This window comes from Sinocyclocheilus grahami, unplaced genomic scaffold, assembly GCF_001515645.1.
Source record: "Sinocyclocheilus grahami isolate Dianchi unplaced genomic scaffold, SAMN03320097.WGS_v1.1 scaffold222.1, whole genome shotgun sequence".
NCBI lineage: Eukaryota > Metazoa > Chordata > Actinopteri > Cypriniformes > Cyprinidae > Sinocyclocheilus > Sinocyclocheilus grahami.
In genome coordinates this window covers 1387511-1409513 of record NW_015505401.1, presented here as the reverse complement: position 1 = coordinate 1409513, position 22003 = coordinate 1387511, and the positions used below count along the sequence as shown (strand labels likewise).

Here is a 22003-nt window from a genome sequence, read left to right as displayed (position 1 = left end):
AGTACTATCTCATAGTGGCTTTGTACTGACAGGATCTGGACAGGCACCTGCAAAGCCTAACAGCTCAGTTTGAGAGGGCGGCGGCTGAGAAACTGCACTGCCAGGAGGAAGTGACACGCACCAGCCAGACCATTGAGCTGGCCAATCGGCTGGTGGGAGGCCTGCAGGTACTGGGCGGCTGTGAGAGGAGAGGGTCTGGGTTTAGGCAAGTGCACTAACAGACCTAATCTCAACATGAGTTTGGCTTGATTCGGAGGGGAGGTGACCATGGCTTAAATGTTTGGCCAGACGCTCAGATTGAGCGCTCGGAAGGAAGGGGCGCACCACGGCAAATGCACCATTGATCTGGGCAAGGGGCTAGATGGCTGTAGGCCAGTTTGGGACAACGAAACAAGAAGGGCATATATTCATCTGCTATCTGTTTTCCTGAATGAGGCGATCAGGGTAATTGGTTTATGAGGGATGAGCTGGATTTGTGAGCACATGCCCAACTTGAAAAAATAAACATTAAATAGTTTTCCCTTTTTCAGTCCCCGTGACATTGGTCATATATATCCCGGTGAGATTATCTAAAATCTTTACCGCCGTTAATGCAAAAAATAATAATAGCGTAATGTTTCTTTTAGCGCTTTTATTTAAAATGTTCGACTTTCTTATTCAGAGAAATGAGTAGGGCTACAATGGGACAGCTTGGCTTTTAAAAATATCAAGACAAATGATTTGTCTTCATGCCATTGACCTGGAAGCAATAGTGTTTAGACTAATAAATCAGGCCGTCTATATGTAATCATTAACTTACCTCAAAGCCTTAACAGCTGTTGGAAATTAAAAACGCTTCACCCAGGACTGAGTGATATTCCAAGCAATCCATAATGCATTAGGCTAAAATTATAGTGATTTTTAACTGTCTGAGAATTTATTATGCGACATGTTCTAGAAGCTCGGCCCCTGCAAAGGCAATGTCAGACAAGATTTATCGTTGGGGGAGCATCTCTGCGATATTATTGAAGTCTTAAATGAGTGCTAAATTGATGCTGAGTGAAAATGTAACTAAACTTTCAAAGCCAGTTTAGGTGAATTGTGACTGTATACATTATCGCTCATGTTCTGTCTGTGTTTGTGATCAATTGGGAGGAGAGAGACAGCGGATGGGTTAAGAGTGAGGTTTATATCTGGGTCTGAAGGCATAACTTTAAAGTGGAAGTGAAGCAGTCAGTTAAGTTAACATTATTTAGTAATATAAGCATTTCTTTACATTTTGAACACACAAATGTTATTTTAACGCACAAATAATTTGGTTTTCACCATAATTTGGATGAATATTCAACATCAAACTGTCTATATGCTAAGTTTTGATCGTGGTATCCCAAACATTGTTTTCATAATGCCAGGCGCAAGGTGATGTAACCAGACGACGCTTCATCATTCATGTCGCATTTTATTGTTATGTCAGACCATTAAGACATATGCATTACATTGACTGGTTCACCAGTTGTATGTATTATATTTTATGTTCACCTGCGAATACAATTAGCTTTCCTGCTGTTAACAGGACGTAGTGTTTAACTAATCACCAAACGTTATCTGAACAATCGGAGTGCTGCTTCCTCAATGTTTATCATTCTCATGTGTTTTAAGCCTTGTCAATTTAAATATTAAAGTGTTTAAGCTATTCAAGCATGAGACAGCACGGAATAGATTTCAGTGCGGTACTTACACGCTGTGATAGACCTTTTCTGAAAGAGATTTAAATGCGGTACTCAGGCGTTGTGATAGATCATTTCTGTTCGCGCCGGCGGTGCTGCACACACACACAAAGCCACAGCTCGGCTCGGACACCACGCGAGCAGGCTACCAAATTGAGCTTTCTGTCACGTCTTCATCCGCAAATGCACACAAAGCACGTCGGAATGACAGTCTTGAGGAGTATCCACGTAAACGAGTATTGTTTCCAATCCGCATATTTTATTGGTGCGGTTTCTTCAACCCCTAATACTGCTCGGTCCCATCGCCGTATCGGCTCAAATGCATAGGCAATTGCACTTATTATGGACTTAACAGTGCTTTCAATGTAATCTTCCTCCATTTCAAAACAAGCGTGTGTTCAAAATGTAAAGAAATGCTTATATTACTTCACTGGCCATCGGAGCGAACCAACCCCGTGACGTCACACGCGGTGGTACTGCAAGATGGCGGCGCCCTTGCTCTAAAAGCTATAACAAAACAACCTTTTTTCTTTAAAATGGTTACATTAATCATGTTTGTTATATATTTTTTAATCAAAGTGGAAATCACTTTACTAAATAATGTAAACTTGACTGACTGCTTCATTTCCACTTTAAGTGTTTCTTCTCTTTCTGTCTCAGTCGTTTTGTCTGAATATAACTGTGTTGTATTTGAATACAAATGTACACTACCATTTAAAACTTAGGGTTGATACGTTTTTTTTTATGTTTTTGAAGTCTCTAATGCTCATCAAGGCTGCATTTATTTGATCACAAATACAGTAAAAACACAAATATTGTGAAATATTATTACAGTTTTCTATTTTTAAATATAGTTTATTCATGTGATAGCAAAGTTGAATTTAAAGCAGCCATTACTCCAATCTTCAGTGTCATGTGATCTTTGAAAAATCTGATTTGGTACTCAATAAACATTTTTTACTATTATTACTACTCAAAATACCCAACTGTGTTGCCTAATATATTTGTAGAAACTGTGATATGAAGAATTTTTCTTTTATGAATAGAAAGTTCTTTAAAGGGGTCATCGGATGCAAAATTCACTTTTACATGTTGTTTGAACTGAAATGTGCCTTGGCAGTGTGTGTACACAACCACCCTATAATGATAAAAATCCACCCAGTGTTTTTTTTTTTTTAAATCTCGATAAATTCAAACCCCTATCTAAAATCAAGCCGTTTTCATATTCCTGTCTGTGTGATGTCACACTGGCAGGCCCCTCCCACGATAGTTAATTGACACTGGCATTTCAGCAAAGACCCGCCCTGAGTGAGCTGTGAACAGTCCGCCATTGTTTAGATGCCGGAGCAGGTGTAGACATGAATGTCTCGTAAGCGATTGAGGTGTTTTGTTGTTGGATGTAATAATGAACATAGCAGTCGTCATTTACTCCTGACATCTGAGCCGTTGAAGACGCAGTGGATTAATTTTGTTTTTGAAGGGAATGCACCCCCCGATCAACCTAAATGTGTCTATGTTCGTGCGAATCATTCGTGATCCAGCTTCACCAACAGGTTTTTTAAAGGGGTCATATGATGTTGCTAAAAAGAACATTATTTTGTGTATTTGGTGTAATAAAATGTGTTTATGCGGTTTAAGGTTCAAAAAACACATTATTTTCCACATACTGTACATTATTGTTGCTCCTCTATGCCCCGCCTTTCTGAAACGCGTCGATTTTTACAAAGCTCATCGGTCTGAAAAGCGAGGTGTGCTCTGATTGGCCAGCTATCCAGTGCGTTGTGATTGGCCGAATACCTCAAGCGTGTGACGGAAATGTTATGCCCCTACCATACTGTGATGCCCTGTCAGGCCGGAGCGACGATTCAAAAACATGAAAACCCATTACAAACGAGGCATTTGTTGCATCCAGTGGGGACATATTTATGGATTATAATGACTTATACTGTCTTTTTACGCGTTGCATCGCACCGCGTAAACATAAAACCATGTCTGCATTTGTGATCGGAGAAATGACAAACAAGCGCTACTCTACACTGCTCAAAACTCGCGTTTGAATCATCAGTGGCAAATCCTTTAAATATAAAAAACTTACTTACAGTCTGTGAATCAGACCAGCCAGCATTGTCGTCTACTCTTCCAGGATCAGGAAACAGTCCTCCATAAAATGTGCTGCACACATCTGAATATTTGTGTTGAACTGTTCTGGAACAGTTTTGTAAATACAACTTAACCACTGATTTCTAGTCGTGTCCTCTTTTGGAAGGCCAAAAAAAGTAGTATCGCTTTCACAACGAAACACCCAGCATCACACTCAGCGGGGCTAGAGTGAGTGGCACGGCCGGTGGGCTTGCAGCAACCACATGTGACAACCCCGGGCTGGACTCCGCTTCGTCCACAGTGAAAGCCGATCCGGCGATCCACAGGTCGAAGTTGATGTATTTCCTCAGCGACCAGCACGGATCAGCTCTAGGCATGACGAAGCGGATATCGTCCTCTTTTGGAAGGCCAAACAAAGTAGTTTCACTTTCACAACAAAACACACAGCGTCTTCACGACATGGCGGCATCAACAATACTACAGCAAGAATAAAAGTTACGCCTTCTTTCTTTGCGTGAACATTTGGGCGGTGTTATGCAAATCTTCCCACATCGTGACGTAGATATGTGGGGGCGTGTTAGAACGAGCTGTTTTAGGTAGGCGTGGTTGACTCTTAACTTTTATAAAGAATATCTCTTTGGATTTGAGACTTTAGTCTTTGCAAACTTTACAGATCTTCTTTATGCACCAAGAGCTTGTAACACTCCAAAGAGAAAGGAAAAATTTAAATCGCATCATATGACCCCTTTAGTGAATTGCAAATCGCCTTTCTTAATAATGTGCTAGTTAGCAAGTTTCACGATGAATGCAGCTAAAGTTTACAGTCTCTCAGAGAAGTGAGCGTCACCCCACAGAAGAGAGGGGTGGGGTGAGCAGAGGTTATTAGCATTTAAAGGGAAATGTACCAAAATGGCTTGCTGTAAACAGAGCTGTTTTTGACAGGTTAAAAGGGTGTTGTTTTACACTACCATTGAGAAATTTTAGCCAAAGTATAGACTTTTCATTAAGACTCTAATGTATCATATCAACTTGTGGAAAATGGGCATCCCCTTTAAGTTTTGCTCAATTTAATGCATTCTTGCAGAATAAAAGTATTAATTTCTTTCATAAAAAATTATATTTTACTGACTGGTGGTGATATTTTACATTGTGACATTACTTTATTTTCATGATTAAATTTAGAAATGTAATGATGGACATTCAAAAAATTCTTATTCTCATTACTGTAATGCAAAAAAAGTTAAGTATTTATACATCATGATTTTATTTGTCAAACTGCCTTTTTTATATTGAAATAAAATTGTTGTAATACATGTTCAAAAATATAAAATTTAAATATACAAAATATAATATATGTATATATATATATATATATATATATATAAACTTTCGAAAAATAAAATATATAATATAAATATATAAAATACATAATATACTGTATAGTTGATTATAAAATAAAATTACTGTGTAAGAGTAATGAAAATCGATAAAGTAAAACATCTGATTGTTATAAAAATATTAAATTAAAAAGAAAATGTTTGTTTACACAAAAGCCACACTTACAACATCTGAATTTCATTGCATTACTGTACAAAATACCAAACCAAGTGACTTCTGCAAACAAATGGCTTAAGCTTTCCTAAACGTCAACGGCATTCATAGATATCATAGATCTTTAAGTGTATGATAGTTTTTGGAGCCATAGTCACCTGGGCAGGTTTAAGTTAGATTCACCCAGACATTTTCTCACTGTAGGCAGAAAACGTGCGTTGGTCGGAGGGACAGCTGGAGCTGGAGTCTCAGCTGAAGACCGTGTGTGGTGATGTGCTTGTGGCTGCTGCTTTCGTCTCTTACGCTGGATACTTCACACAGCCGTACCGTCGCCAACTCCTTCACGACATACTCATTCCTTTCCTCCGAGAACTCCAAGTATGATTCCTGCTCAGCCTGTCCATTATTTGATTTATATAGTGTTTTGCATTTATGTAATTCTTAGCCACATGAATATTTTATTTAATAAAAATTTGATGTTAAATTTCAGTCGGCTTTTGCCAACTCTTGTTTCACTTGTCAAGGTTAAGAGTGTTTTGGATCATTGTTTCTTCCTGAGCTGTCTACTGTAAAATCCTGTTACTGTACTACTGTGTCTGCACTCCAGTGGAGCGTTGAATTGAATAGCATCACTGTCTGTCTTCCTCTCCTCACACCTCGCGATCCAGACCCCTATCCCGCTGACAGACGGTCTGGACCCTGTACTTACGCTGACTGACCAGGCCACCGTGGCAGGCTGGCAGAACCAGGGCCTGCCAGCTGATCGGCTGTCCGTTGAAAATGCAGCCATCCTGATAGCCAGCCAGCGCTGGCCTCTGATCGTGGATCCTCAGCAGCAGGCCACCAAGTGGATCCGAAATCTGTACGGGCCCAACCTGAGGGTGCTGCAGTATGGCCAGACAGGGTGAAGTGGTTTTAGTTTGGACAAAGATTATTTATATGAAATAATATAAAGAAGGCAATGAGGCTGACTTGTCTTGTCCTGGACTGTTAATTGTTATCATACAGGTATCTGGATGTTATTGAGCAGGCTTTGGCTGCTGGTGAGGTGGTCCTGATTGAAAACATGAAGGAGAGAGTGGACCCTCTTCTGGAGCCACTGCTAGGAAGGCAAACCTTAAAGAAAGGAAGGCAGGTTTAACCATCTCCGTGATGTTTACTTATTTTATACCACTGATTCTCTCATTGAGTGTATTGCAGTAAAAATTGCTCAGAAAAATGCAGCATATTTTAGCATACAATCTTTGCTGAGCTCTTAAGAGCCCCATTTTTTGCTCAGTTTTCAGTATGAGAACTAGAATGGAAGATGAATTAGGGTTGTGTGATTTGAATAGAGGTGAAGGCAGCGGTATTGATTCTGCACTCACAGAAGCTGATAAATGTGCATTTGTTTGCTCTTTTTCTTTATGTGTGTTGAATACGGATCAGTTTTGGGCAGCCAGTGTTGTGTCTTAACCCTGAGACAACAATATATATATATATATATATATATATATATATATATTTGTTTTTTCCCCAAAATATATTAAATTATAAATTATATAATGTTTTTAATCCGTTAGATTATTTAATCTCAGTTTTTTTTTTCTTTTTTTACAGTACAGACAATAAAATGGGGTCTTTGTTCTGTTTTTTGGTAGGTTTTTGTTTCTGAATCTGAATGAAAACTAACTAGAAAACTAAATTATATCTATATAATATAATTATTTGGTTTTTGTTTTCTTGTTTTGTACTACAAAAGCAGAAAAAAACTATTGTTAACTTCACATTTATATTCTTCAACAGAATAATTAAAATAATCAGTGTTTATCAGGTATTTCTAGGATGTGTGAATAGATGCAACACCTCATCTGTTATTCTTGTTTTTCCAGCGTGCGGAGTTATTAATTTCTCAGCTCTTATTTATCTCTTTCTAGTCTTTTGTCCTTGTAGCATTGTACCATGGGGACACCTACATTCCCCCTCTTTTGACCCATAACTGTGGCCCGATGTTTAATTTGATTACAAGTTTATTCCAGCGCCTGACCCACGCACCGGTCCGTTCCTGTGATTAATCCGGCCCGGCCACGGCAGCCATGATGGATATGGTGCGGTTTCTCGGCTGAAGTTCATTAATAATTGGAATGTTGCAGAGTGTGAAGTAATGAATACTAATTATTCCTTTCATGTCTGACGGAGGAGCATGAGCCAATCCATCAGCTGGGACTTTAATTTGGTGAAGTAATGGTTCTATCAATAGTACATTAATTCCATCTTTTGAAGAAATAGAGCCGGAGCGGACCCGGGCCTTGGCGAAACCTTTGGCATGAGTGTTGTTGCCGCTGGCTGACAGGGACAGGGTAATTAGGGAAAAATTAAAAGCCGCCACTTTGGCCAGCCAGCCTTGATTTAATTGAAATGCAGATTGGGATAAATATTGGCTGCTGGGAATATCATCTTCCAGTTTTATTTAACGCCTTTGCCTGTGGTGGCTATTGGGAGCATTAGTCATGCTTTTCTGTTTGCTTCAATTAGATATGTTGGTGAAACTGGTGTCTAGTACGGGTGGAATGCTCTTTCCGGCTCTTTGCGTAGATGGCAAGCTTTTTTCACAGAGCGCTGTTTAGTATAATTTAGTGTAGTCACATTCTGAATTCATAACACAGTGTGGTGTTTCTACAGGTACATCAGACTGGGTGATAAGGAGTGTGAGTATAACAGCAGTTTCCGTCTCCTGCTGCACACTAAGCAAGCCAACCCTCACTTCCCCCCGGAGCTGCAGGCCCAGACCACACTTATAAACTTCACAGTGACCCGCGCTGGCCTGGAGGAGCAGCTACTAGGCGAGGTGGTCACGCATGAAAGGCCTGAGCTGGAGACGATGAAGGTCAGTTACAGACGTTTCTCATAATGATCTCACATTATATAAAGAGCTAAATAAATTAGATTTGCATTTCCCAAAGGCAATAAAAACATTTTTAAGTCCTACCTCTCTGATCGCAAGCAGTTTGTTGTGATGGGTGGTTGCAGGTCTGAGGTCGGTGTGGTGCACTCTGGTGTTCCCCAGGGATTAGTTTTGGGCCCTTTACTTTTTAGTATTTACATTTTTCCATTTGGCCAACTTTTAAGAACAATTGGTCTTAACTTTCACTTTTATGCCGATGACACTCAGATCTACATACATTCAAAACCTGATGTCAATATGTCTGTGTCTTTTCTTTCTCAATGTTTTACTGTGATTAAAAAATGGATGTCTGAAAACTTTCTCTGTCTAAACAGTGACAAGTCTGAAGTGATGCTGATTGGTTCACCTCACCAGTTGCACAAAGCAGAGTCCGTAACCTTAAGTGTGGATGGCTCTGCTTTACAGTTTCAAACTAAACTAAAAAATCTGGGGGTGATATTTGACGCCAATTTGATCCGCATGTTCGTAATACAGTCAAAGCATCTTTTTTTCATCTCAGAAACATTGCCAAATTACGTCCCATGTTGACTTTTTCTGTGGCTGAAAAATGAATCAACACTTTTGTTTTTTCACGTATTGATTATTGTAATGCTTTGCTGGCTGCGGTTTCAAAAGCTACCCTAAGTGAATTACAGTTGGAACTTGGTACAAAATTCAGCTGCTAGAATTCTGACTAGGACCAGTGCAAGGGAGCACATCACACCTATCTTGGAAAAAATGTCACTGGCTTCCTGTTAGTTTTCGTATTGATTTTAAAATTCTCATGCTCACTTATAAGGCATTGAATAATTTGGCTCCTCAATATTTGTGGGAGCTTTTAACCCCCTACACGTGTTCTATGCTCTTCTGAAGCTGGTCTTTTAACTGTTCAAACAACTCTGCTAAAAACTATTGGTGATCAGGCTTTCTCTTCTTTGGCTCCTAAATTGTGGAATTCCCTGCCCTCTGAGATTAGGAATGCAGAATCCCTTAGTGTTTTAAAAAATGTTTAGGGTAGCTTTTATGTGATTTATGTGATTACTTTGTTTTTTTTATTATATTGGCTTTGTATTGTTTGGTTGGTTCTTTACTGCCTGTACTGTTGTGTGTATGGTTTAACGTCATATTTTTGTATGTATGTAAAGCGCTTTGAGATGCTACTTTTAAAGGCGCTATATAAAATAAAGTTTATTAGAATAGTGCGAACGTTTTTGGTCATGGTTACAACTTTGCAAGGAAGAAAAGACCAGAAAGAAAATAATTTTTTTTCCATCTTTCATAAACAGGAGATATTCCAACTTGAATCTTAACTTTTTACTTTAAACATTTCTGAAAAAATTAAAATGTAAATAAAATAAAATTTTTAATAAATAAATAAAAGCATGCAATGCAATATTTGTGAATGTCCCCATTTTTTATTAATTTTATTACACTGTTTTATGTATTTGTCCTATTTAATACTAAATTCAATCTCAAAAATGTAATTTAATAAGACAACTGTCCTGACAATGTCTATTTTTGATTGCTTCAGTTGGAATTAAGCACCCAGCAGAACTTGTGTCAGATTGAGCTGAAGAGACTAGAGGATGAGCTGCTGAGCAAACTGTCAGCAGCAGAGGGAAACTTCCTGCGAGATACAGCCTTAGTGGAACAGCTAGAATATACTAAGAATACAGCCAGACACATCCATAACAAGGTATGGTCCAAACTGTCCATTTACCTCATCTTGTTGATGTTTGCTCGGATCCTTTTTTTTTGCATTGTTCGTGCAAGATGGACTCAAAAACAATGTGTTTGTTAAAAAAAAACGAATATGGAAATACAATAAACTGGAAAATGTAATTACAACACTGAAATAAGAAAAGAAAATCAACGTTCATTCCAATAGCATGCTATAGTAAAGTGTATAATCATGATTCTTCTAAGAATTAGTATCTGGTTTTATATCTCAACAATTGTGATGTTTACACAGGCTGTTGCAGCTCGAGAGAACGAGATAAAGACCAATGATGCGCGAGATCTTTACCGGCCAGCGGCTGAGAGAGCCGCCTTACTCTACTTCACCATTAAAGAGCTCCACAACATTAACCCCATGTACCAGTACTCCCTCAAGGTAACACACTATACTGGAAAAAGTGAAAATGTATTTACTACACAGTATCTACATTACCATTCAAAAGTTTGGCGTTGGTAAGATTTTTTATATTTTTATTGTTTTGAGTCTCTTATACTCACCATAGCTGCATTTGATTGATCAAAAAACACAGAAAAACAGTAATATTGTGAAATATTATTGCAATGTAAAATATTGTTTTCTAAATATATTTTAAAATGTCATTTATTTCAGTGACAAAGCTGAAATTTCAACAGCCATTACTCTAGTCTTCAGTATCACATGATCCTTTAGAAATCATTCTAATATGCTGATTTGGAAATGTTTATTCTCATTATCAATGTCATTTTCCAGATTTTTGATGCATAGAAAAGTTCAAAAGCATTTATTTTAAATATAAGTTGGTTTGTAACCATTTCAAACCATCTTTACTGTTACTTTTGATCAATTAATGCATCCTTGTTGAAAACAAAAATTACTGACCTTAAACTTTTGACTTGTTTATTTAAAAAATATTAAACTATATTTTGGCCTAAATAAAACGTTAATTTACTTTAAAACCATAAAATCAAGTTGATCTTGATTGTACATGTACAAGTACTCTTTCATTATTTAAAAAAAAAAAACAGCGAAATCATAATCCCAGATATATATGGTAAATATGATATCATATCACCATTGGAAGGAATTCCAGTATACTATTGGGCACAATCCATTAGCATTGCCATTCATCTCAATAACAGTTGCAGAAATGCTGTATCTTTGCTTTTCCAAATAATGCTATTATTTCAGCTCAACTGAACTTTATTTTACATTTAAGACCTTCAACAAAGTGTTCCTCAAAGCCATTGCGAGAGCTCCTGGTGATGAAGACGTATCAGTGCGTGTTTTATCTCTCACTGAGGCCATCACCCACTCGGCCCTTCAGTACACCTGCCAGGGGCTCTTCCAGAGGGACCGACTCACCTTCCTCACCCATACCGCCCTCCAGGTGAGTGGGACGGGATGCCGGCAGAATAGAAACACCTCCCATCCACCCACCACCACCTCCTCCCTTCCTCCTCCTGCACTTTGTCATTCACATCAATCACTCCACTTTTCTGCCCTTACATTAAGTTCCATTAGGCCCTGTCAGTGGAGTCAGGTCCGCTCCTATTGATTAACTCTCACAGCCCGGGCACCCCTCTCCCTCAACCGGTCAGCTCTGACAGGAGGGTGGGCCGCAGTGGCAGAATGCAAATACCTGTCAGGACAGCACCTGTTTTCCCTGCTGCTGTCTGTCTCCACTGCATGTCCTTCACACGTCCACATCAAACAGAGTAAAGCTGTTCTGAGATCCGCTTGTCCTTCTCTGATGGATGGAGACATCTGTATTCAACAGACCTGAGCTCTAATGTCCTCATTTCTTTGCACCTCTGGTGTTTTATTTAGATTCTTCTGACGAGGGGCTTCATTGAGGCTCAGGACCTGGAACTTCTACTGCGATTTCCAGTAGAGGTTTGTCAGAGCAGTCCCGTCTGCTTCCTGTCTCCACAGGCCTGGGGTGCCATTAGGGTAAGAACTGCCTGTACCTGGAAATCACTCTCTTTCATGTGTTCAGATGTCATTAAGCATTGCCATTTAGAAAATGATTAGTCTGAAGCACCTTTTCAACCTCTAAATAAGTGCATATATAAAATTAGTATTATATAATATGTATGAATATGCAACATTTTCAATTGATTTTAAAATTGATTCTAATCATTTTAACAGATTAACTTTTACATCCCTAAAAACAATGTGTTTTTTTTTTGGCCTTGCAATTCTATTGGGGTCTCTGGAAACTAAATTTGAGTTTAAAATCTAGATCTAGATCTATTCAAAAAGTAAGTTATTTTTTTAATCTAAAAGTAGCATATGGGTTTGAAAATAAGGATAAGTAAATAATAATTTAGAATTTAAATAAGATTTCACAAGAATGTGAATATTCATAGAAAATATATGGAGGATATAAGAATTTAAGAGGATTTTAATAAATCTTTAAAGACTCATCTTTTTAAAACTGCTTACTGTGAATATGTTTTATATTGTTTCTTTTTTGTGTTGCTTATTGTTGTATACTATTATGCTTGTTGTTGTAACGCTTTGGGTTAAGATAAGTGCATGATAGATAAAATTCATTATTATTATTATATATGCTATTCATATCATCATTATTAAATATAATAGTTCAGTGTTTTATAAAAATATTTTTGAAGATTGATCCTTTTTTTAAGTACCAAACCTAAAACCTCATTTCATTGCAGAGCTTGTCCATGCTGGATGCATTCACGGGTCTGGACAGGGATGTGGAAGGTTCTGGCAAACGCTGGAGGAAGCTGGTGGAGTCAGAGTGTCCAGAAAGAGAACGTCTCCCTCAGGACTGGAAGAATAAGAGTCCCCTCCAGAGACTCATCATTCTCAGAGCCTTTCGGCCTGACAGGATGACCTACGCTCTCCGGTAATGAGCATTCTTCAGAGAACCATCAGAGAACAACCAATATCTGTCTAAAATTTTACTTTAAAATCAGCTGGAGGCTGGGTTTGAAACACCAATGTTTTTTTTACCAATTGTCTTTTTACACCAGAAATTTTATTGAGGACAGTTTGGGCTCCAAGTATGTAGATGTCAGTCGAATGGAGTTTGAAAAGTGTTTTGAGGAGTGCAATCCCTCTACACCAGTGTTCTTCATCCTTTCTCCTGGAGTCAACCCCATCAAGGATGTAGAAACACTTGGTAAACACAGAATCTCTTTACACTTAGCCTAACTTGTAACATAATCAGAGTATTAAACTTATATCTATTAACTAGGGCTGAAGCTTGGATTTACCACAGACCAGGGGAACCTCCATAATGTATCCTTGGGTCAAGGACAAGAGATTGTGGCTGAGAGAGCATTGGAGACCGCAGCCAAAAAAGGACATTGGGTCATACTGCAGGTAGAACATTTTTGGTTCATTTCTTACCAAATCAACCTACAATAAAGTGTCCAAAACATGGAAAACGTTAGAAAACTACAAACAGAATAAATGTCAAGTGTTACCCTGGAGAGCAGCCATTATTTAGAAATATAGGACCACTTAATACCACAATTGACCAGTCAGAATAGATTTCCAAAGGACTATTTTGCCAAAAATGCTTCTGATACATGTGGATATGCGACCCTGGACCACAAAACCAGTCGTAAGTAGCACGGGTATATTTGTAGCAATAGCCAACAATACATGGTATGGGTCAAAATGATACATTTTTCTTTTATGTCAGAAATCATTTTAATCAGGATATTAAGTAAAGATCATCTTGCATGAATATATTTTGTAAATTTCCTACCGTAAATATATTAAAACTCAATTTTTGATTAGTAAAATGCATTGCTAAGAACTTCATTTGGACAACTTTAAAGGCGATTTTCTCAATATTTAGATTTTTCTGCCCCCTCCGATTCCAGATTTTCAAATAGTTATCTCGACCAAATATTGTCCTATCCTAACAAACCATACATCAATGGAAAGCTTAATTATTCAGCTTTCAGATTTAAAAAAAATTGACCCTATGACTGGTATTGTGCTCTAGGGTCACATATGTATGTTCTTGTAAATTTCATTTCTGTTTCAGAATGTTCACCTGCTGGAGCGGTGGTTGGGTCGTCTGGAGGAGCTGTTGGAGAACACAGGCAGCGATGCTCACTTAAACTACAGAGTGTTTATGAGTGGAGAACCGTCCTCCAGCTCCCATGAGCACCTCATCCCTCGCACCATCCTGGAGAACGCCCTCAAACTCACTTCTGAACCACCCACCGGCATGAACTCCAGCCTACATGCAGCTCTGGACAATTTCACCCAGGTCTTCACACACTTGACACAGACAAAATCAGTGAATTCACATGCGGACCAGTCAGACATTCTATTCGGTTTACTATTAAAGGGGTCATATGATGCGATTTCAATTTTACCTTTCTCTTTGGAGTGTTATAAGCTCTTGGTGCATAAAGAAGATCTGTAAAGTTGCAAAGACTAAAGTCTCAAATCCAAAGAGATATTCTTTATAAAAGTTAAGTCAACCACTCCTACCTAAAACGGCTCGTTCTAACACGCCACCACATGTCTACGTCACGATGTGGGAAGATTTGCATAACACCGCCCAAATGTTCACGCAAAAAAAGAAGGCGTAACTTTAATACTTGCTGTTGTCGCCGCTGCCATGTTGTGGAGTCGCTGTGTGTTTTGTTGTGGAAACGAAACTACTTTGTAGCAGTGTAGAGTAGGCTTGTTGTTTGTTGTTTCTCCAATCACAAATGCAGATGTGGTTTTATGTTTACGCAGCGCGATACGCAACACAACGTGTAAAAAGACAGTATAAGTCATTATAATCCGTAATTATGTCACCACTGGATGCAACAAATGCCTCATTTGTAATGGGCTTTATTGGTTTTGTCTCGTCCTGCTGTGAGACGGCATCACATTATGTTAAGGTGCGTAATATTTCCGTCACACGCTTGAGGTATTCGGCCAATCACAACGCACTGGATAGCTGGCCAATCAGAGCACACCTCGCTTTTCAGACCAATGAGCTTTGTAAAAATCGACGCGTTTCAGAAAGGTGGGGCATAGAGGAGCAACAATAATGTACATTATATAGAAAATAATGAGTTTTTTGACCCTTAAACCACATAAACACATTGCATTACACCAAATACACAAAATAATGTTCTTTTTAGCAACGTCATATGACCCCTTTAATAGAAAAAGTGGAAACTAGTACTCCTATAGAATGAGTAGAATGAAGTGACAAAAGAATGAGGTGTCCACACTTTTGACTCTTAATTTCCATTCTACAGGACACTCTGGAAATGTGTTCTCGAGAGCAGGAGTTTAAAGGACTTGTGTTCTCACTGTGTTACTTCCATGCCTGTGTGACTGAGAGGAGGAAGTTTGGGCCTCAGGGTTGGAACCACAGATACCCATTTAACAATGGAGATCTGACCATCTCTGCCAGTGTTCTGTACAACTACCTGGAGGCCAATACTAAAGTAAGAGACCAGCATTCATTAACCTGAAAAAATATAATGATTCCATCATAATATCAGTGAATTATATTTTTTGATAAGTTAATACTTTTATTCCGCAAGGATACATAAAACTGATCAATAATGACAGGAGCCATGTTTCCATCACCTTGTTTTTATGCACATTTTGAAGTATCACATCACACATCACAGTTTTTGATTTGTGCGAAAAAGGGTCAATTCGAAATAATGAGAGATGAAAACGCATTTGCCGAATAAATTCCTCCATGCGCATCAAAAACAGCATGTGACTGCGCAATGGGACGGCATAACCTGACTAACCAGCAGACTGATCTTGTTGCACATCATCTGAAATGTTGTTATGGTCATTCTGAAATGCCTGAGCAAAGTCTGTCGTCAAAGTATTTCTGAATAAGTGCCTCCTAGAACTGTCTTACACGTCTGCGTTTCCAAACAGCTTCCACCTCCGAAAGCAATGGCTGCATTTATAGTGTTTCGTCTGCTTGCTCTGAGGCGCAAGTAATTTATTATAAAGGAAAAGGATTATATTCAGTGGCTTCTCCTTCTTTTCTTAGGGATATTTACTTTTCCCACATTGCTGTATAATTTCATCACACAAAGCGAAGTCACGATCTCACTGTGTCATGAGTGTCAAAAAATCATGTTTTTCCTCTCGCAGCATTACTTCACTTACAACCAATTATGGCGGCTCTAGATTTCACCCCTCCCCTCAAAAAACAAATGTCCTTCATTATGTTAACCAAACAGTAACCTGTATGTGCGTACACTGAGGATTCATTAGGCGGCAAATGAAGCGTCATGCTAAATGTAATTACACGCGTTGTGCATGACACCTTACAACGCTTTATAAGTGATCACTGCAATTAGAGCTGATGAAAGAAGCAATTTGCAAAACAATACAGGTACAAATGATGGTGAACCTCTAGCGTCTGTCATCGGTTATAAGACACACGGTCCCTTGTTCTTCTCTCCTTTACAATTGCACATCATTCGCTCTATTCTCAGGCCAGACTTAAGCCAAGCACAGCAGGAGTTCAGGAAGAGCTTGATCTTTGCTTGAATTATACATGAACTGAATTTCTTTTTGTCTGGTGTAGAGCCATTTGAACACTACAGGATGCTCCCATCACCCAACATCAGTTCCTCAACTCATACTCGTGAGAAATCAGAATGAGTTTTTTATTTTATTTTTTTTTTAGCAAGAAAATCACTGCATCCAACATCTAGCCCTTTTAGCAGTTTTCACCATGTATTTTTTTCCCTCTGTCAGAACTTGCCAACCTGGCTGAAAATAATGCTGTGAGTATTAAACGCAGGGCGCTGAGGGATCAGTTTGTGCTGGAGGTTTGACATTTAGGTGTGTTAATATGTGTGGCTCAGGTACCGTGGGAGGATCTGTGTTATCTGTTCGGAGAGATCATATACGGAGGTCACATCACTGACGAGTGGGACAGGAAGCTCTGCCGAACGTACCTCCAGGAGTTCATCAATCCCAAGATGGTAAAGACATTCAGAGCACTGTAATGTACTACAACGCCGCACCAAACATAGTTGATCAAAGCACTGTTAAATCATCTGCTTTTGCTTCAAGACAGAATTCATGTACATTTTAAGGTCATACAGCTAAAAAACAAACGCTTCAGAAGTAGAATTTGAAGTTGCGCGAGCATTGGCTCAACAAACTAAGAGATGCACACCAGTAGTTCTCAACCAGAGGGCCTCTGCAGCCTTGCTAAAAAAAGACATACTGTGCAATCAAGATATATTTTTATCCAACAACAGCTTTTGTTTTTATTAAAGAACATACAGTCTTTAACCTTTAGAATCACAAAATGAATTGGGTTTAATTAATTTACCTAAATAGACACGCCCGGTTTGTAATAATTGCAACCGCGAGAAATCAGTGTAATTGTGAGATATTAACAGATAGGTCTTTTGCATTTCTTTTGTATTGTTGATTTAGTTTTGAGATGTTGGCGTTGCACACAAAAGTGGAGGTAGATTAATGTGAGCTTGCAGGGACAGGATTTAAAGGGATAGTTCATCCAAAATGAACTAAATGATTGGATAAGCCCTATACACAGTACATTATCAGAGAGATGTTTGTTGCTGCACCCAAAGATCGAGTTATGATATTTTGATTAAACAATACTTGGTTAAAAAAAAATAAAAAATTAAACATATGTATGAATCATTAACAATGATCCTCTCACTGTGAGGTATAAAGTAGTAATTGTGAGAAATAAAGTCAGAATTACCTTTTCAAATGAGTGAAATCTGCAGATTTTTAGAAGTAATGTAGATTTGCAAAGAGATCTCGATTTATCTAGCCTATTCAAGTGCTTCATTCAAGTTCTGCAGGCAGCATGTTAAAATTAGACTATAAAAGTTTGTCTGTGGACCTCACACAACTACCTTTGAACAGATCAGGTTTGTACATGTAAATACTGCAGCTCTATGGGGCTCTCTAGTGGTGAGGATCTACATTGCATGACACAATTTTCCTTGTGAGACAGTTTATAAGCACAGATAACAAAATAGAAGCTGCATGTATTAAATGTCTTTTTGTTCCCACATACCGAAGACATGTTTGTTGTGTTCAGGCCAGGGTTCTCACGTTTGATCTTATCTTAAGTGTGTCTTTTCTGGAGTGGTGTTTGTGCGAGGTAATTAAGGCAGTGGTCAGGCATGCAGCCCAGTGCTTCCTCACTGAGTCTCATTAGGCCCCAAGATGAGCAGCCATCAATCACAGAGCTAGTCTTTAGCCTTTCCACAGAGCTGCATTACTCTCCCAGTGTCCAGCACCAGCCCTGCTATCGATTACCACACACACCTTTATCCGTTACTGAGCAGTACTCAAAGGTTTAGCATGTTACAGTGTTTATCAGGACAAAATATTGTGCAGAAAAAAAACAAGTTATCATATTTGCAACCTAAAATCCTGTTGAGTCGCTTGACTTGTTGTTTGAATCTGTCTTTTGGTTACCAGACAAGATCTTTAACCTCCATGCTCACCCTCTCCAATATGAATCCCAAAAGACTGTCCTCTCATCAGCTATGAAGCATCTTCCTGTTACTCCATGATCTCTCTTTGCAGTTTGAAGGAGAGCTGTTCCTGTGTCCTGGGTTTCCAGCTCCTCCTGATCTGGAGCACACTGGGTATCACAGCTACGTGGATGACAGATTGCCCTCGGAAAGCCCTGGTCTCTACAGCATGCACCCTAATGCTGAGATTGAGTTTATGACAGCCACGTCTGATGCCCTCTTCAAAACTTTACTGGACCTCCAGCCCAGAGACTCATCAACAGGAGAAGGAGCATCACAGTGCACAGAGGAGAAGGTAAAACTATTCATTATCATTAATATTATTGTCATCATCATCATTATCAATGTTGAAAACAGCTGTGCAGCTTTTTTTTCTGGTGGAAACAGTGACTTTTTTAAATAGTTTTTATTTGCATTATATATCAAAGATGCATTAAAATGAATCAAAAGTGAAAGTAAAGACCGTTATAATATTATAAATTTTTTTTGATGCAATGCAAATAAAAACTATTCCTCTACTATTTAGTATATTGGCTACTGACTTCTTTAAAGTACATTAAAGGGAGAGTTCACCCAAAAATCCACGTTATTTACTAACCCTTAAGTTTTTTTCAAAGCTGTATGACTTTCTTTCTGCTGTTGAACACAGAAGAAAATATTCTGAAGAATGTTGTAGCCATTGACTTCCATAGTATGGAAAAAAAAATACTATGGAAGTCAGTGGCTACTGTCAGCTGTCTGGTTATCACCATTGTTCAAAATATCCTTTGTGTTCAGCAGAAGAAAGAAACTCATACAGGTTTGGAACAAGTGGAGGGTGAGTAAATGATAACAGAATTTTCATTTTTGGGTGAACTATCCCTTTAATGCTTTTCTACCATTTTCTACTAGTGAATACGTTAATAAAATGTTTCTCCTATATGGCTGCAGAAAACTTTGGATTCTTTTAGAAAGCTGTATTTAGAACGTAATCACTTTTGATACACTTTTTTCTTTTTCCTCGGTCAGGTGAAGAGTGTTCTGGATGACATGCTGGAGAAGTTACCGGAGGAGTATAATCTGGCAGAGCTCATGTCTAAAACAGCCGAGAGGAGCCCCTACATCCTGGTGTGCCTGCAGGAGTGTGAGCGAATGAATCTGCTGCTGGCAGAGATACACAGATCATTAACAGAGCTGGACCTGGGACTGAAGGTAGGAGACAAAACAATCAATACAGATGATTACTGATTATTCAGAACCAGCTGTATTTGAATACTGCACCTGCATGGATTTCTTAAGTTTGTTTGGGGAAAACCCCCTTGAAATGTCTGAATTTTTAAAAAGTTTTTATACTAATGACAATAATTCATGATTATCGATTAGGTACCATTGCTTGGTATCCTCTATAAGGAGTCATATATGAATTAATATACTTCTCCATGGATATACACCGTTGTTCAAAAGTTTGGGATCAGCAAGATTTGTAATGTTTTTTTAAAGAAGTATCTTTTGCTCATCAAGGCTGCATTTATTTGATCAAACATGGAGACAAAACAGTAATATTGTGAAATATTATTACAATTGAAAACGGTTTTCTATTTTATTGTACTTTAAAATAGATTTTATTTCTGTGATGCAAAGCTGAATTGTGACCCTGGACCACAAAACCAGTCTTAAGTCGCTGGGGTATATTTGTAGCAATAGCCAAAAATAGATTGTATGGGTGAAAATGATCGTTATATAAGGGTCAATTTTCATCCGCCATTACGCCAGTCTTCAGTGTCACATGATCATTCAGAAATCATTCTGATTTATTATCAATATGCTGATTTATTATCAAAGTTGGAAACAGTTGTTGCTGCTTAATATTTGCTTTTTTGTGGAACCTATGATACTATTTTCAGGATTCTTTGATGAATAAAAAGTTAAAAAGAACCGTATATTCAAAATAGAAATATTTTCTAACAATGTGCCTTTATCACTTTTTTGAATCAAAAAATACTGATCTAGGGCCTCATTTATAAAAGGTTGCGCAGAAACCATCCTAAACGTGATCTTACGATCATCTCTCAAATATGCATAGGCCTATGTGCGATTCATAGAATGAACGTACACACAGAAAACGCACGTACGCCTCTCTTTCAGATGTGAAATCTGTGAATCGCAACTAATCTTGAACTTGCGCGCAACTGAATGGTTTCAGCTCTCTGCCTTGTAAACGATTCCTAATTAATGTCATTAACAAAAGATCACCAGTCATCGTCCAAATCCTTTAATTTAGAAGAGCGAGCTGCAAGAACAGCTTACATTTCCAAAAACCTGCAGCATTCCGACAAGAAAAAGTACATACGTCTGCTCAGACCCTGATGTGACGATAATCACTTTTCCACGTCAAAGGCAGTTTTTACAAATATGAGCGTTGGCGTGGATTTAAGCGTATGCACACTCTATCAAATCAAATCTGTGCATACGCACGCACGCTTTATAAATGAGGGACCTAGAATCTAGAACATTCTGCTGAGATATATTTTCCTTAAACTATATTCAAGGGATTTTACCATTTAAAAAGAAACCACAAAGGAAGTAACATTGCTGTCACTTCACTGCCTGTAAACATGAATGATGTAATGTCATGCAATATATTTTCCAACTGTTTTATATTTTGTACCCACCCGGACTAATAAATATATTAAACAAAAAAAAATAGATTAAAATTAAATAATAATATAGAAATTAATAAAAATGAATGAATATAATTACCAATATATTAATACATTTGAATAAATTATGATAATTATTTAGAAACAAAACCTACATGTAAATGGGTTTTGATTATACATGTTTTATATGTATTAATACTACTACTACTACTAATAGTAGTAATAAATAATACCAATTATTAATAATATATATATATTATTAATGAAACCAATGAACATTCCACAAGTGATGTATTATTTCATTATTGTAGATGAGTACTTAATTTAAAATGTGCATTTCCTGTGAAAAGTAAAGAGCGCTGTAGCTACAATCTGCCTTTGCTCACTATCTCATACATGCACATATTTTTGTACAGCACGTGTGAACCGTATGACTGTTCTCTAACATGATATTACAGGGTGAACTGAGTCTCTCCTCAGACATGGAGCAGCTCCAAACGGCACTGTTCTATGACAGCGTTCCAGAGAGCTGGAGCAGGCTGGCCTACCCTTCAACCAAAACACTGGCTCTGTGGTACAGTACCCTTCATAATAACGTCACATTACAGAAGAAATCTACAACACTGTAGGCTTTAGTGATAAGGTCTACATAATCGTATCCTGCAGGTTCAGTGACGTTCTGGCTCAGTGTCGAGAGTTGGACACATGGACTCAAGACTTTGTGTTTCCTGCTGTGGTTTGGATCTCTGGACTCTTTAGTCCTCAATCATTTCTTACAGGTAAGACAAATACCCACATGAACACATCTAAAAAAAAAAATAATAATAAAAAAAGGCTTGCTGCCATTGTACTTAAAAGTG

The 22003-nt window shown here is 38.1% G+C and overlaps 1 protein-coding gene and 1 long non-coding RNA gene across 2 annotated transcripts in view; one reads left to right on the top strand and one right to left on the bottom strand.

The window, feature by feature from the left end:
* LOC107596639 (dynein heavy chain 11, axonemal) overlaps positions 1-22003 on the top strand; it is an 83379-nt gene that overhangs the window by 60505 nt on the left and 871 nt on the right. Inside the window, 19 exon segments of the mRNA XM_016287418.1 lie at positions 33-167; positions 5562-5735; positions 6026-6261; positions 6366-6488; positions 8019-8223; positions 9812-9976; positions 10253-10393; positions 11214-11384; positions 11825-11947; positions 12679-12872; positions 13000-13148; positions 13224-13351; positions 14028-14255; positions 15250-15441; positions 16840-16959; positions 18557-18799; positions 19513-19695; positions 21602-21717; positions 21810-21922. Of these exon segments, the coding sequence (XP_016142904.1) occupies positions 33-167; positions 5562-5735; positions 6026-6261; positions 6366-6488; positions 8019-8223; positions 9812-9976; positions 10253-10393; positions 11214-11384; positions 11825-11947; positions 12679-12872; positions 13000-13148; positions 13224-13351; positions 14028-14255; positions 15250-15441; positions 16840-16959; positions 18557-18799; positions 19513-19695; positions 21602-21717; positions 21810-21922 (3139 nt within the window).
* Positions 7668-14950, bottom strand: LOC107596640 (uncharacterized). The gene is made up of 3 exons (XR_001610386.1): positions 14865-14950; positions 14798-14799; positions 7668-7678 (listed from the first exon to the last, which is right to left on the bottom strand). It is a non-coding gene; the product is annotated as an uncharacterized lncRNA (long non-coding RNA).